Raw genomic sequence first — 16,432 nt, forward strand, 5'->3', positions numbered from 1 at the left:
TTTTTATCTACAGGTGAAAAGTAGCACAACACCGCGCTACGTTTCCTTTCTGCCGTTCTCTCACAAGTTTAATGTGTAAGTGTGCGACTGTGTGCGGTTGCGTCTCGATTCTCGTGTCACATAGGTTTCCACAGTCATGTGACACAGGCTAGTCAAGTATGTCAGGGCTGTTTATTGGCACAAACGTTCTACAAAAGTACTGAAACCATTCAGAGGTGATGCAGCCACCCACGTTTTTTATTTATTTAACTTTATTATCGATATTTGTTTAAAGGAATCGACACCAAAAGAGTTTGTGAGTATCGAAGTATCAATCCTGCAGCGTCGATCCGCCCATCCCTACTGCCCTCTCTGGGTTAAAGTTTCAAGTGTGTCACCTCTGACCACACCCAGCATGCACCTGTCACCACACCTGCCTGTGAGTACTTTTACATGCACATGAGTATCCTGCAGTTTTCACTCTTATCCTGGGTTTGATCATATTTGGGGCGTTTACATGAAACACGAGAAACCTGGTTATTCATTTTCCCCGTTTACGTGATCATAACAGCATCCAGGAATGAGAACGAGTTGCCGTCTACAGGTTTGTTCGATCTGAACATCAGTTCATTAGTTTCTGTATAACTCTGCTGGATTTAGATTTTCCATCTGATCTAACAGAAAACCAGAGTGACAACACATTTCATAATCTGCATCACCAAAGTCAGACTTCATCATTATGTCACATCATTTACCATCATATTTAACCTGAGTCCATTACACACCTGCAAACATAGCAGATAATTATCAGAAACCTGGATAAGGTGTGTACATGCCCCAGTATTCTGGTTCCTATCGGAGTGGCCTACTCCATATCTACTCCACTCATAACCAGGATAAGGGCTTATCCAGGTTTATGAAACCAGGATATGCAACACATAACCAAAACCAGGATACTAAAGGGTCCTGTGGACACGCTCAGTGATGTGGCACTTCTATATCTTTTGCTGGAGATCTGCAAAAACATGAATCTTACTATCTGATTTTACTGCTCCTCAATAGCGCCCCCACATCCCCAAATTACCATCAAACTCACTGTTGATGTTGTGAAACTCAACACTGCTCACATAAGAGTTTTTAATCTGAACAGTGAGAATTTTCAAAGTGAAATATTTCTACTGCAATGAGAGCAAGGTTGCTGTTTTTCATTTATATATTTGATAGTAAGACATAAACACCCAGTTTGTGATAACAAACACCAGCATCTCATCAGTCCTGTTCTGCTGAAGCTACTGCACATAAAGTTTTTCTAGTTATTGACAAGAAGAAACATGAATATTTCAGGAACATTTCCAATAATTGTGTAATATGTTGGAGCACTTAGAGTCCTTCTGTTGTCTGCTGGCCTCTCTCAGGAAGATCAAATGACCTTCTGACAACATGAGGACTTGATTTGGAGGAAGATGCGATTAGAGCCATGAACTCTCACTCTGTCACTGTTTTTCAGGTACCAAAAGGAAAAGAAAGGATTGTCCCTCAGTGGATAGTTTGATGAATCTGGACATTTCTGTTGTAATGAAGGAGTATCAGGACACATCTTGTGTAAAAAAAAAAATATATACAAAGTTTATCTGGACACACAGACCAATATATTGTTTATATCAACAGCTTTAGTCTATAGTTTTCTGATAATAATAATCTAATAATATATGTAGATTTTAAGATACTACATATTGTAAGTGCTTCTGGGAGTTTTTGAAGTACTCTGGTATTTTGGAGTCCAACACAGGACGCAGTTATAGCAGCATCTGTAACATTATTCTCCACTGAACATTAGATGAGATTCCTGGGTGTTTTATCTTTTATTTGGAGTTTTTCAGATTTCTGAGTAGGCCTGTTTATTGATTTTTTTAGTATTTATCCTGAATAATTTATTGTACAACTACTTTTTATCTGTTTATGTGATGTGTATTACTGTTGAATTACTGTGAGCTGTACAGCAGCAGCATTATGTGTCCAAGGCAAATGTCCCTCTGGAACAATAAAGTCTTTTCTTATTTTTATAACTCAGAAATCTGTCTAATATTCTGATGACTGATGTGATGTGTGCGTTATTCCGGTATAAGTGGAGCAAATGAGATTCTAAGAGTATTAATCATGAAATAAAAGAGGAAACTCCGGAAATGTGTTCTTCCTGCTCTCGACGTGACTCATCTTCACAAATAAAGAAGGTCTTTGGCACGCGCGCACGCTTCTTCAAGTTTCCCGTTTCCATGGAAACGCTAACAAAGCTAACTAACTGCACTTTGGCTAATTTATACAAGGAAAAACACTCATAAATATAAAGACAATGTCCGGATCCGAGGAGCAGGCTCTGCTGGAGCTGAACCTGCGGAGGGAGACGTGGTGTCAGGTGGAGGGGAACCCCCGGCAGTCCTGGGAGCGGACCGAGAGGAGACACTACCGGAGTCACCTGCGGACCAGCCCGGTCCTCCTCACCGCTCTGACCGCCGGACCGCAGCGCAGGGCGGCCCGAACCGAGCGGCCGCCTCCGGCAAAGCTTCCGGAGAGAAAGCACTTTGAAGAAAGCTGTAAGTAAAAATATTACTGTGTATTTATGGTTCCTAAACCACGTGTGTCCAATAATCTCCACAAAATGTCTAATATTTCAATAAAACTCAAAACTGTATTCAGTAGCCTAGTTTATAAACTACAATTGAGGGCCTAAAGGGAGATGATGCTATAACGTAATAGACTATCTACAATATTCCCACAGGCGTTTATCGTAATTTGTGGTATTTCCAACTCTTCCAGTAGGCCTATTATTAACATGCATTACTTATGATATTTGTTTACTGCCTATTATAGACGCTATAATATAGAGAGGAGGTTCAACTGAATTATGATACAAGTTTATGTGATACACATTGGGGTTTTATGTTACCTGGTGTTTTGCATTTTCCACCTGGACTGACTGATTGTGGTCCTAAAACTGTCAAACACCACAGAGTGTGATACAAGACAGATTCAAAAGTCAGTTTTTTAAGGTTGACTGATTAAACTGAGCTGTGTTGTGGATGGATTATAATCAGGTTCTCGGATTGGAAAAGAAATTTAAAGGTGCAGTGTGTAGAATTTAGTGACATCTAGTGGTGATGTTGCAGATTGCAACCAACTGAATACATGCTCAGAAATCAAAACAGTCAGCTACAGTCGGACTTGTTAACCCATCGACAGTATAACTTCTCCAGCCTTTTCACTGTCTGTTATGTGTCTTTTCTGTCTCTCCTCCAGATAAATCACACCTGGTGTAGACCGCTGCAGCCTGACAAGGCCCCGCGAGCTCCGTCTGACTTTTAACACACAAACCTCCAACTCAAACCAGAGCATTCATTTTAGTGTGTTCAGTTTTCAGTATTTTATTTCACTCATTTACTTTCAAAAGTTCAGAGTCTGTGTAACAACCGAGGATTTGTTTGTGGTCTGTGTCTTTCAAATAATCAAATAACAAACGTAGACAAAAGCTTGTTGGTTTACAACTACTGGATAGATTAAGATGAAATGTGGCACAGACACAATAAGTTCAACTAACAACCAAATTCCTGTTGGTCTCAGCTACACTTTGAGCTGCATGCTAACATAGCACGCTAACAAGATAAACGTTAGCAACATTACAGATAAAATGCTAAAAATGTTATGAAAAGATTGTATTGAGCTCAAAACAGAGCAGAGCCTGACACGCTTACATCAATCCTTTTGACATAAGTGACAACATGTCCTTTCCTCCGGCCAAACCTTTCATACAGTTTCATGTACGTGTGTGTTAGCACCGGGGAAAAGTCTGTATGCATTTTGTGCTGTGACAAGCCGAACCGTTTGTGGCGACAGGCCTTTGACGTCAGCGATGCGTTGGCAGGACAGAACGATGTTACAGGGCTCATTCCTCACCTGGAAGACAAAAAGAGACAGGAAGAGATTAAAAAAAAAAAAAACAATCTGCAGGTGTGTTACAGCGTGTCATATTACCAAATGATAAAACTTACGTGCTTGTCGAGGCCCAGGGCAGGAGAGTCAGTTTCAAGACAGATGTGTTCCAGCGGGATCTGCTTGATCAGTTTGTCTCTCTGTCATATCAGAGGGGGATCATAACATTAACTCATTATACTGGACTTCAGTTCCAACTGAAGCCAGAACAGCAGATTCAGCGATGAAGCTCCAGCTCTTCCTCATATATTACATTATTCTTATACTGGCTTTATGGGAATATTATTAGGATGTTGTGGCTCTGACCTTTGACCTCTTTGCGCCTGGTTTTGAAGATTTTACCGCTGCTGTCACATTATCTGCATTAAAACGTTCTGCTAAAATACTAAATATGTAGCAAATGTGAATTATATCACTTATTATACCTGAAAACAATGAACCATTATTACTATCACACTCCAGGTAGCTAAACTAGCACTATTACCGTTATCATGGTTACAGCTACTCTACTGTTACTGTCCTGTTGCCTCCTATGTTACTGTTGCTACATACAGTATATTTTTCCTGCATCATATATCACTGAGAACATGTTGTACTTTATCTGTGTATTTTATACGACGGTTCAGTTTTATGGATTCAGTGAAAATGCAGACAAAGACTTTTCTGTCATGTATATGTAACAGATGATTTATGAGATCAAAGACCATGTTGATGATGATTCAGGCACTTTTTTAGGTACGTTCACATATACATTTACTTCAGTCATTTGGCTCGAACTTATACAACATCACCTGAGGGCTTAAGCTAACTATATAATACGATTGTTTCAGGCCCAACCATAAAATGTATCCTAGTGATGATGATGATATGCCTCCTTTTTCTGTATTTCTATCCTTATGGAGTGTAAAAGACGCCATCTGTACAACAGTTTTAATTAAAGTTACACATGAGTGCAGAAGTGTGAATTCACCTGCTGGTTCCTGCAGACAGCAGGTGGAAAAGAGAAGAAGAAACCTGCCTTCACCCCTTCCAGAGCCACTGACGGCTTCCCCGCAAAGTTATGGAGCAGAGCTCGACCGATACCTGAAAGAAAATCACAAAGTCGTAACCTCTGAATGTCTGTTTTACAACGATTTATATGATATATGATATTTGGAGGTAAAACACCCACCTTGTTCTCTCATGGTTGCTATTGTGACTTTAGCAGCTGATCGTGAGTGGACGTTCCTGTAACAGGAAACAGGATGTAAATTTGTGATATTTTAAAATTCATTTTGTTTTATTCAGTCACAGTTTAGTTCATTCATGGTGAACAGCGAGCGCTTGTTTAATAACGCGCTGCCATGAAAATCAGTTTGCTGAGAGCTGGCAGAAGGCTAGTCTATCTAATCACATGCTTTTATTCAAACCAGGTTCAGATGAAGTCAAGGTGACAACATGCAAAAATATGTTTGGCACCAAAAAGAACACAGCAATAAATTATTTTATTAATTATAAATGAACATATTCGCTGCATTTTAGTGTACTAAAATCATTTCTGCTCTAGTCTCCTTCGTTAAACGGCCTCTAAGGATTCTGCAGCTTTCACAGCAAACGTTGAACTCTTATTTTATTCCATCTGTTACGCTCACACAGGTAGATCCAGCTCCTTGGCGATGTCGAGCTGTTTAATAAACACCTTCATCTGGTCGTCTCTGTCCTGCTCAGTGGGAGCGCACCACGGCGTGAAGTCCAACCCGATCTGGAAACAAAAACAACAAACAGAACTTCACACGTCAAAAGCCTCATGGGAGCTGTAGTTGTTAAATTATCTTTGTTAAAATTACAAGTTGTTCAAATTTCATTGTGCAGTAAAGGCTAGCTAAGAGAGGGGGCTGAACGATTTTTGCTTTCAAGTCTCAAGTAAAGTCAAGTCTCACGGCAGTAAAGTCCAACTCAAGTCTTTATTTCTAACTGAAATTTGACTAAAGTTCAAACCCAGTCTAGTCAACCAGAACATTTACATGTGGGAAGTGATTACGGACTCATAGATGAACTACAATGCGCTCAGTGCAGCAGAAGCCGGATTTCACAGCACTCTCAATCTGATCCATAAAAACAGTTACGGAAACAGAAGTCTGGGACCGTTGACTAAACCTTGTGATGCCTGAAATCTGCTCTGACAAACACCCACATTCCTCAACGAACAGGACCTAGAAGACTCCAGAGCATTAAAGACTGCTGGAGAATGAAGGGTGTGTGTGTGTGTGTGTGTGTGTGTGTGTGTGTGTGTGTGTGTGTGTGTGTGTGTGACTGTGTAAACGCATGAGACAGATTGTGACCGACTGTGTTCATTAACTTTTTCCTTACAAGGAAGATTAGGAGGTGAGTCTGGAGTTTTAACAAGTTTAATCTGATTTGCTTTACCAGAAGTCACATTAACGTTAGACTCTGTTAACTTAGGGGGGGGGGGGGGGCACATGTGTCTGTGTGTGTGATGCTTTATTAAATCTATGAACATTTTTAAGCCATTCTGTGTGAACAGTGTGCAAGAATGTGTGAAAAATGGTGGTTTGCATTATGTGTGTCTGTGCTCTTGTATTTCCATCCTTGTGAGGACCAATTACACGTCCGTTTGAGGATTTAAAGGTGCAGCGTGTAGGATTTAGTGACAAACTGAATACCCCTCCCCCTCCAAGTGTGTAGGAGGACCTACGGTGGCCATGAAACTCACAAAAAATATGAAAGATCCTCTCCAGAGTCAGTGTGTGGTTTGTCCCTCTGAGCTACTGTAGAAAAATGGCGGCGCAACATGGCAGACTCTGTGGAAGAGGACCTGCTCTCTATGTACATACATAAAGGGCTCATTCTAAGGTAACACAAGCATGCTTCTTAATTTCAGGTGATTATACACTAATTAAAACACTAACTAATCCTCCAGCAGTCTAATGCAGAAACTCCAGGAGATATTGACGTCTTATGCAAAAACATTTATTGACAAACACAAACTTGATCGACCGAGGAGATAGCAGTTACAAATGAAAATACCACAGCAAATCAGAGGAAAAAGACTTGAACCACTCTCAGTTATTCAGGCAGCACTCAGGCGACCTTGTCCTTAGTCACAACATCACTATAAGGTTGTTTACTTAAGCACCGTCTCTATGGCAACAATCATAAAACCAGGTCGGCTTGACCAGGAAGCAGGAAGAAGACAGCTGTCTGTCCTTCACTGTCTGTTTGTCTAAGGAGCCTTTCATACATGACATATATGAAAATAAGAGCTTTTCATATATAATACATGTATGAAAATTCCTTCACAATTTGATTCCGTTTCTGCCACTAAATTCTATAAACTGCACCTTTAAGACTTAGTTTGAGGGTTAAGGTTAAAATGAGAGGTAGGTGAAGGTTAGGATAAGAGCATGTGTTATGTCAGTCCTCACAAGTATGTTGTTTTAATCCAATAGTGGATACTCACCTCCCGTCTGGTGGTCGCTACATGATAAACCGTTAATTTTAGGGTTAAAACTTTTTGTTGGGGTTGGAAGTTTAGGTAAAGTTTAGAGCCAGAGATGGATTTAGGTTGGTTAAAACTAGGGTTAGGGGCAAGAGAAAGCATAATGTCTATTGGTCAGACAGATATAGAAGTGTGTGTGTGTGTGTGTAGCACCTCTCCAATAGCAACGAGCCGTTCTCTGTGTTTGTAGAACATCGGCAGAGCAGCATCCAGGTCCTGTGAAAATAACATTTTTACTCAGAGCTGTAGCATGGATTTAGTTTACTTAAAGCAGGTTCTTAAAGTGAAGAACCCCATCAAAGACCCATTTTGCTGGTTCTAGGAGGTCCCCAGCAAAAATGACACAATGACAGAATGTGTGACTGTTTTGGTCATGGGTTTCATACACTTTCTGTCTTATCAGACGGGGGTCCGTGGTCTAATTCCTTGACGTGAAACAGTTTGAGAACCACTGACTCAAAGCATCAATCAACATTGGTTACTGTGATTTAATCCTACAGCAGCTACTTTAACCATTAACACATGACCGGTTGAAGTTATGCAGGAGTGTGTGAGGTGTGTTACATCTTAAGACTGAGAGCTCAGGGTCGCTCTTTATTTTAAATGTTAAACAACTGGGTGAACTCTGTCTTTAAAAGACCATTTGCAGCTTAAACACTCTGGTTTAACTCTTTATTGTTTAGCCTAGAAGAATAATCAGTTTTAATTAGGTAAATAATCAGTTTATGCATTTTCTCTTTATTCTTTAAATATAAAATTGCTTTAGGTAAAAATGAAAACAATGAACATCGACTGATTTTTAAACATATTTTATGCCTCTTAAGTCCATACACTCTTAATGATTTTAAAAGTCTGTGGGAAGCCAGCAGCAGTGCAACAGCAGCTTGTCATCATCAGTTAAATGTATTAACACTAACATTAATGCCTCAGCTGACTTCCTGCAACACTTTATCGTGCACCCAGGCATCATTCAACAGAGCAGGTAAAACATGAAACCCTGAAGAGGATCACAACTTCTACCAAGCTCATCAAATTACTTATTTTTTTTAGGTATACAGAAACTTCCTGTCCTCCCATTACAGCATCCTGTTTCAAAACATCAAATCCCAGCGTTTGGCCAGTATTATGCTGTTATATTATAAGTAAGCTATATGAACAATGGCTTTCTAGAAAAAATAAATACACTTTCATCCCCTCCAGAAGCCTCAGAGAAACACCCATCTAACTCTTCACCTCCTGTTTTCCTCCACCTGGGACACCACAGAGCAGCCTGGATACAGTTACTCTCCTCCTGTTCCCACAATCAATCAAGTAAAACAATCAAAAGCTGAGTGCGGCTTAGAGTGTTTCACTACCTGAAGCTTCACGCTGCGCTGCTCAGACCCCCCGCCGGCCTGCAGCGGATGGAGGCCGAAACATGGAGCCACCAGATCTGGATAACTGAGAGAGAAGAATTCAACAGAAACACCCTGAATAATAAACACGCTGCCGTCCAGCTGAGAGCAGCTGCACGGGACAATGTATACGTTTTTATTCTTTACAGTGTGTGTGAGTGACTCATTGATACAGTTTAAAGGTTCTGAGCCTTTATCATCAGAACTTTCTTTTTCATGAGACTCTTTTTTATTTTAGAAGATAAACATTTATCAACAACACATTTGTAAAGTAAAAAAGTATAATTTCTGTAGTTCTGTAGTGAACAAGCAGCTATTAGACACTTAGACCAGCTAGAAAAAAGGTTTTATGCAAAATGCCTGAATATCCTTTTTGGAAATTTACATTCTCAGATGTAAAATTGTATTTTACATTCACTTAATCATTTATGAGACAGTCAAAATTCTTTATTAGGTAATTGTTGGCTCAGTTTTCTTATTTTCTGTTTTTAAAGTCTTTAATATGTATGACTCCATCATCTTTCCTCTGATTTTATTTAATAGTAGAATTGTATAAATGTCCTTCTATGTTTTTTTCTTTTCCTGCTTTCTTTCTTCTTTTTATCTTTTCATGTATCAGTCATTCCTGCAGTCCCAATAAAATGCACACGGTGTAACATAAATTCATGGAATTGAGATTGTGTTTGTGTCTTTGGGATGATTATATAACACTGGAGACATACAGACCGTTCCTGCAGCTGCAGAACTCTGTCAAACTCTCCGACTTCTTCTGTAACTGCAACCAGCGTCTTCACGCCGACCTACAGACACACACACACACACACAAGTAAGTTTTCTTCCATATCCCTTCAGAAACCAATAAAATCAGCCTACATCATTCAATATTCAATGTTTAATATCCAAGGAGGGTTAAATCGAAGGCAACTGGATACTTGATACTTGAAGACGTTTCGTCTCTGTAACCATGACCATAAATCTTCACAGACTGTTTAATATCAATAAACTGTCATGATATTGTAATATCCTGTTACAAAAAAGTCAACATATAACTGTGATGATTTCAGCCTCATTGCGCAGCTCCACAATGAAGTTTACAGCCTATAAAAATAACAGATTTAGCCGGCAAGTCTAATGTTTAATTTCCTGCAACAGTGTCTATCTAACACGCAACTTAAAAGCAGAATGTTGTGAATCATAATTTACTAAAACTATAAAACAATAATATATCTGTAATAAGTTTTGAAAGTAAGAAGAACTAACCTCTCTGGTCCTCTGAATCACATCCTCCAGATCCTACAAAGGGAAAAAAAAGTTAATTTCTTTTTATTAACATAATTTTTTAGTTTATTATGTTTATTTCTTTGTATGATGGTAACACAGACGTGAAAGAGGACAAGAACTAAATGACAGTTAGGAAAAAGGAGAAGCTGTGGCTAAGAACTGTGATGGAAGTGTTAAAATTTAATGTATATACTTTTTATAAGCTGACATGAATGTTTTTTATGTAAATGCATTGTATATATAGTTTAGGAGTCTGAAACTGATGTAGTGGGGGTCAAAATACTCATAATAGTGCTGTATGTTCACAGTCTCATCAGACATTTGACAGCCTACCTCTTCAAACTCACGGGCTGAAACATGACAGTGACAGTCTACGAAGCCATACTCCATTGAAAATACAAATAATAAGAGCTAAGAGCGCAAACGATGCTGAAAAACTGCCAATGTTGTCTTTATTCACTCTTCGAAGCATAGCTAACAGCATGCGGAAACACTTGGGCCAAGTGTTGTTCCGGGGGGAAAGCTAAGCTAAGCGGACCAGGAAGTTACACATTTACTTCCGGTCTGCGTCAAAACAAATATAAACAATTGGCGGTAAAGATGGAGCCCGCAGAAAGTGACACTTTACGCAGTAATGAAACAAATCAAGAATATAGAGTTCAAGTAACGTCGAAAAAACAAGTAACGGAGCAGATAAATAAATACAAAGAGGTTTTAAAGACGGCTTTAGACGGACAACCGGAAGACGTGAAGCGAGTTTTACTGCAGGAGCTGCTGGCGGTGAGTCTCAGTCTACAGCTTCATGTTGATAAATACACATAAATACACAATACAGGGATTATTAAACTATATCAATACACCGCTGAGGAAAGTAACTAGTATATTCATTTAAGTACAACGTTGAGGTAACGTTACCTGTACTTCACTTGAGTATTTCCATTTGATGCTACTTTATACTTCCACTCCACCACATTTCAGAGGGAAATATTGTACTTTCTTCTCCACTACATTTATTTGACAGCTTTAGTTACCCTTCAGATGAAGATTTGACACAATGGATAATATAACAAGCTTTTGAAATACAACACATTGTGAAAGATGAAACCAGTGGAACAGCACAGAGACATATTAAACAGAGAGGCTTAAAAGTAACTTAGTCAGTAAGATCTCAACATCACAGCCTGGAGTCGATAAATAGATTTTTTGGTTTATGCAAGTGAAAATGTTGCATTAATTCATGTGTGATGAAATGAAGGCATGTAAAATGATCTCTTATGTCTTTAAAACTTAAAATTGATGGGTTTTTTGGAAATAATTCTAAAATGATAAAAACACGATTGTACTAGCTTTGTGGTGTTCTGCTCAAAACTCATATTACTGTCAAACTAAACACTGAGATGCATCCCAACAGGCTCGATATGTTCCAGTAGGGAACCAGCAGATGGCAGAATTTGTCTTCCAGTGTGCTGGAACCCAAACAAGCATCTCAGTTTTGTTTGAATAAAGCTGAAGAATTTTTTTGACATCCCAAATACATCATCCTGCTAAAGTAAATACTAGATCACCAAATGTGGATTCATCCGCCACTGAAAATAGTCCCCAACAAATGCACTATTTCCTCCTGTTTGAGTCATGTTTGCTAAAAGCTACATTGTTGCAGGAAATTACTGAAGCTTTTAAAAATGAAACTATATTTGAGAACTGTTTTTAAAGATTATATCTTTAAGAGGAATGAATGGGATTTGTTGACAATAAGAAACATGTAGAATACAGCCTTATTATTTAAGATATGACTTCTAATGGTTGTGCTGTTTGTTGTCATAGCTGTGTTCAGTTCAGTGGTGAAAACTATTTGTATCTGTGCAGAACTTCGAAGCCGCTGTCCAGGACAACGTGTTGGTGAACGGACAGTCTTGGGAAGAGGCGCCTGATGTTGAAGGTGGTACAAAACCTGTTTTTTAAGTTTTGAAGAGCTGCATTGTTTTCAGAAGCTTTCCACATTTAAAGCTTTATTCATTGAACAATTTCTGTTTCTCCTCTCCCTCCAACACTCAGCAGAGTATGAGGCTGATGATCTGGAAAGCCTGCTGGACGACACCATCGTCGAGACCACCAGGAAGCGCCGAACGTACCCCAAAAAGATCCTGCGTCACGCGGTCCACTCCCTCAAAGCTGAACGCAAACTCATGGTGTGTGTCATAGTCAGTCTGTCTCTATTTACCAGGTCTGATAACCGTGCAGTAATATGTGTGTGTGTGGGTGGTCTTGGTTGGGCCTGAAACATGACTACAGCTGAGTTTCAGACTGTCAGACAAAGAGACCTTTACAGACAGTACAGACATTGTTAATTATTACACAGTTTGGGAAGTGATTCAGAGCAGGTGAATCACCACAGGCATCCAGTCAGAGATGAGACTTCAGTGAATTCCGGTTTGATGGATTTATTGACCAACAAAAGATATCTAACCATCTGATATGTGGTTCTAAAGGCAATAACAGTAACATAAGATTACATTTACAATTGTATTAGTACTTGTTGTCACACTTACTTACCTTTGGGTGACATTAATTACAGGCAAATGAGGACTACTTTTCTCTCCACTACAGTAACCTCCTACCTAAGGGTGCAATAAACTATATCTCAGTATCTGAATTACAGTAAACGTACATGACACACATCAGTCTCCTGATGTAATCAAGCTAATAACAATTTACAACATCTAATGTGGGAATGGCAATAAATAACTGTAACCTAATCATGCACACATTAAGAGGAAAATCACACAGCAGGGAAAAAGGTTCATGACTTAACGATCAATTAAGGAGAGCTGTAGCGGCAACACCCATTAACCTCATAACTACCAAGACTGTCATTATCTAAATAAACTGGTTACTTACTACTTAAACTACAAATGATACACTAAAAGATAATGAACACATGACTGTGCCGGTTAAAACCTGCCATCAGAGGGCGCCGTTTCCACGGACACAACTGACATTTTTAACTCAGGCTTACAAATGACTGATGGCATCAAGGTAACACACATCATGAGTTATATTCATATATTGAGTTGTAAATGCAGAGTTTCAGATGATGTAATGTTTTCCAATAAATCCTGAAAATATGTTTTCTATCCTTGATTTAATTTTATTTGATTTATTATTGATTTATTTATTATTATTATTTATTATAAACACACTAAAACAGCAACTGAAACTTGTCTCATTCAGTAGTAGAAGAACTGAACATGTCACTGACGTCTGCTGCTGTTCGGTGTTCTGTGTGTTTTTCAGGGGCTTTACGAGAACAGCGTCAAACCTCAGGCAGTGATCAAAAACCCCGATCAAGGTAGTTACCTATAATCCACATGCACACAAACACACACACATGTAAATGCATTTCTTTGTGTTCTCTCTAATGTTTTGTCAGCAGAGACCAAGCAGATTAAAATTAATGTCAAATCTCAGGGTTGGTTGTAATATTTCTGTCATGTTTGAAATGATTTAGGGCTGAAACGATCAGTTAATTAATCAATTATTCAGTTAAAAAAAAAAGGCCATTATTTTGATAATCAGGTTCTCATTTTCCAAACAAGTTCCAGCTTCTCAGTTGTTGTATTGGATAATAAATTGAATATCTTTGAGTTTTGGAGTTTTAGTTCAATTAAAGAAGTAATTTGATGATGTCACCTTCATTTTATAAACCATACAATTCATGCATTAATGAACAAAATCATTATTTGCTTTGCTAAATGTTGCATATTAGCTGTTTTTAGCTGTTCAGGATCCACCAGACATTTTCTTTCTGATAAATAGGAAGAACTACTTCTCTTTAAGGTTGGGCATTTGAAACTTTCACCGTCCGTGAAGTGAAATACCTAAATGCATCAGTGCTTTTTGTTCGCCTTGTCAGTTTCAGAATGTGGCACGAAAAGTTATTTTTGCACTTTTTTGAAACTGTGTTTCCTTTTCTTCGGGTCAAGTGAAGTGCTTCCTTGTTTGCAGTCGTGTCTGACAGTCTGCAGTTCAGGGCTGCAACTTTACAACTTATTTCATTATTGATTAAGCTGCTGATTATTGTTTCAATTCATCGTTTGGTCCATAAAACCTCAGAAAGGAGTTAAAATGTGCATCACAATGTTCTCTTTCATCTAAATAACTGTTCAAAACCTTCAAAATATGCTTTTTATTGTGATGTCAGACATTTGAGAACCTGGAAATTTTGGTATTTTTGCATGAAAAATGACAAACTTCAATCCAATTTGAATTCAATTTTATTTATATATCGCATATAAACGATCAAGCAGATTTTCTGTCGATTAACTAATCGTTGCAACTCTACTGTAGTTCTGTAGTTACATGAACACATGTAATAAATATCTTATTCTTCTGTCTGATCACTGTTCAGTTAAGTTTGACAAAGTGAAAGTATGAATAAATATTAACAAATTAACAAAAGTTTAATGATGCTGTGTTTGACCAGAGAGCATCATGAATGACTTGTCAGCAGCAGCTCCTGGGATGGTGAAACAGGCCATCCAGGCCATAAAGGTAAACACACACCCAACCGGTCAGATTAATCTAGAAATGTACGTTTATACGGTTTCAGTTTGGTGGCAGACAAACAGACAGATCGACGCTTCATTCACACATGTATGTTCCTTTTCTCTGCAGTCGATCAACACTCTGCAGAAACAAGCTGAAGGCCTCTGCGAGATCCTCAACATGAAACCGAGCCACGCCTCTCTAGAGATCCACAGAGAAGTGTTCGGCTGCAGCAACCAATCAGACGCTCCGCTGCCTCCTGCGAAGGAAGCGATGTGGAACAGGCAGCCGATCAAAAGAGCTGTAGAGGAAGCGGCGGCTACGGACGGCTACGTGCCCCTCGCCAAGAAACCGATCTTCCCAGACGGGGAACCACAGAAGAACTAAGATGATATGATGAGATGGACTAACACGTTTAATTTCTGTGCATTTTTGTTTTTCAAGTCTTTGTTGTACACAGTAAACAGTAAAATATAATGCGACTCTTCAGGTTTTTCATTTTGAACATAAAGGTTGTCCCTTGTTACTGATTCTGTTTGTGATTTTCATGGACAGAATCTCAAGGTGCAGCTCAGGACTGCTTCTCTACTTTTTGCAGAGAAGCAGCCAAATGTGGTTTGCAGCTGAATGCGAAGCAGTCGGGATGAGAGTTCCTCCAAATCTGAGGCCACGGTGGTCTGCGAGTGAGTTGTTGTCCCAAGTAGAGGAGTTCAAGTATCTTAGGATCTTGTTCATAGGTGAGTGTAAGACGGAGCATGAGGTTGACAGGCGGATCGGTGCAGCATCAGCGGTAATGCGGGTGTTGTCGGTCTACATCCCGACCCTCATCTGTGGTCACAAGCTTCGGGTTGCGACTGAAAGAATGAATTTGCAGAGAAAAGTTTGAGATTGCAGCTCAGACTTAAAGAACATAGAAGATGATTTTCCTCATCATTTTATTTTAAAGCTTGCTACATTAATCATGACATCACAACTGTCTTCTTCTTGCAGCTTTTATATTACCTACATTACTAGCCCACTAGAGGGCTTGTTCCTTTGAATAAAATGTTACTAAAATTAGAGTTTGTGCTGTCAGTTTAGAAGCTTTGGTCACTTTAAAAAGATGCAAAGTCTTGTACTGTGCTTTGTTTGTAATATAAAGCTTTTCCAGCCTGAACTGTATCTGTCTTGTGCTTTTATTAATAACATAATGATGTTTATATGTGACTAATTGGAAAGAATACCACAGATACGTATTGTGCACTAAAGGTCTGGCTAGCGGTCAGTCAGTGTCCCAGTTTATACCAAGGGTTTTGGATGAGGTTGAGGTCAGGGCTCTGTGCAGGCCAGTCAAGTTCTCCAAACTGGAGTGTTGTCATGTTAAAACAGGAAAGGGCCTCCCTCAAAGGTTACTATTGTCTAAAATATCACTGAATACTGCAGCATTAAGATCTCCCTTCACTGGAACTAAACAAAAGTACATGAAAGCATGTGGACAGTGGTGTCCACATACTTTTGGCCATGTAGTGTAGCTGACATCTGCAGAAAACATTTGTAACCTGTTTTTACATATGGATACAGATGAAGACGTAAACAGAGCAACTCCGAGTCAAGTGTACACATTCTGTCACACTATCTCTATATTATATTTGATATCTCACTCAGATTTAATTATATGTCCAGTTATGATAAAAACTTTGCAGTCCTGCTCAACCATGGCCCTTGTGTCATATGACTTATGTGAACTGTCCTCGCTGCTTCTTTTAAACCG

The 16,432-nt window shown here is 39.0% G+C and overlaps 3 protein-coding genes across 5 annotated transcripts; 2 read left to right on the top strand and 1 right to left on the bottom strand.

Annotated features, from left to right (window-relative positions):
* The first annotated feature begins 2,204 nt into the window (after positions 1-2,204).
* LOC137169270 (spermatogenesis-associated protein 45-like) lies at positions 2,205-8,805 on the top strand. Of its 2 annotated transcripts, none has more exons than XM_067572343.1 (2): positions 2,205-2,570; positions 8,663-8,805. In XM_067572343.1, coding segments are annotated over exons 1-2 (243 nt in total). In that variant the 5' UTR covers positions 2,205-2,329; the 3' UTR covers positions 8,665-8,805. The 2 variants fall into 2 exon arrangements, with proteins under 2 accessions (XP_067428444.1, XP_067428443.1); XM_067572342.1 differs by lacking the exon at positions 8,663-8,805 and adding an exon at positions 3,274-3,443 and having other exon boundaries at positions 2,209-2,570.
* Positions 3,748-10,638, bottom strand: tatdn3 (TatD DNase domain containing 3). Its single transcript, XM_067572339.1, has 10 exons — positions 10,471-10,638; positions 10,117-10,149; positions 9,583-9,656; positions 8,818-8,902; positions 7,616-7,678; positions 5,595-5,704; positions 5,135-5,190; positions 4,934-5,046; positions 4,023-4,103; positions 3,748-3,927 (listed from the first exon to the last, which is right to left on the bottom strand). Exons 1-10 carry the CDS (start codon positions 10,525-10,527, stop codon positions 3,778-3,780), a joined length of 822 nt encoding a protein of 273 aa, XP_067428440.1. The 5' UTR covers positions 10,528-10,638; the 3' UTR covers positions 3,748-3,777.
* A 42-nt stretch (positions 10,639-10,680) lies between these two features.
* nsl1 (NSL1 component of MIS12 kinetochore complex) lies at positions 10,681-15,838 on the top strand. Of its 2 annotated transcripts, none has more exons than XM_067572340.1 (6): positions 10,681-10,917; positions 12,004-12,076; positions 12,193-12,326; positions 13,432-13,486; positions 14,621-14,688; positions 14,812-15,838. In XM_067572340.1, the coding sequence occupies exons 1-6, from the start codon at positions 10,738-10,740 to the stop codon at positions 15,067-15,069; spliced, it is 768 nt and encodes a 255-aa protein (XP_067428441.1). In that variant the 5' UTR covers positions 10,681-10,737; the 3' UTR covers positions 15,070-15,838. The 2 variants fall into 2 exon arrangements, with proteins under 2 accessions (XP_067428441.1, XP_067428442.1); XM_067572341.1 differs by having other exon boundaries at positions 12,196-12,326.
* Positions 15,839-16,432: the final 594 nt, after the last annotated feature.

Source organism: Thunnus thynnus, chromosome 18, assembly GCF_963924715.1.
Source record: "Thunnus thynnus chromosome 18, fThuThy2.1, whole genome shotgun sequence".
Lineage (NCBI taxonomy): Eukaryota > Metazoa > Chordata > Actinopteri > Scombriformes > Scombridae > Thunnus > Thunnus thynnus.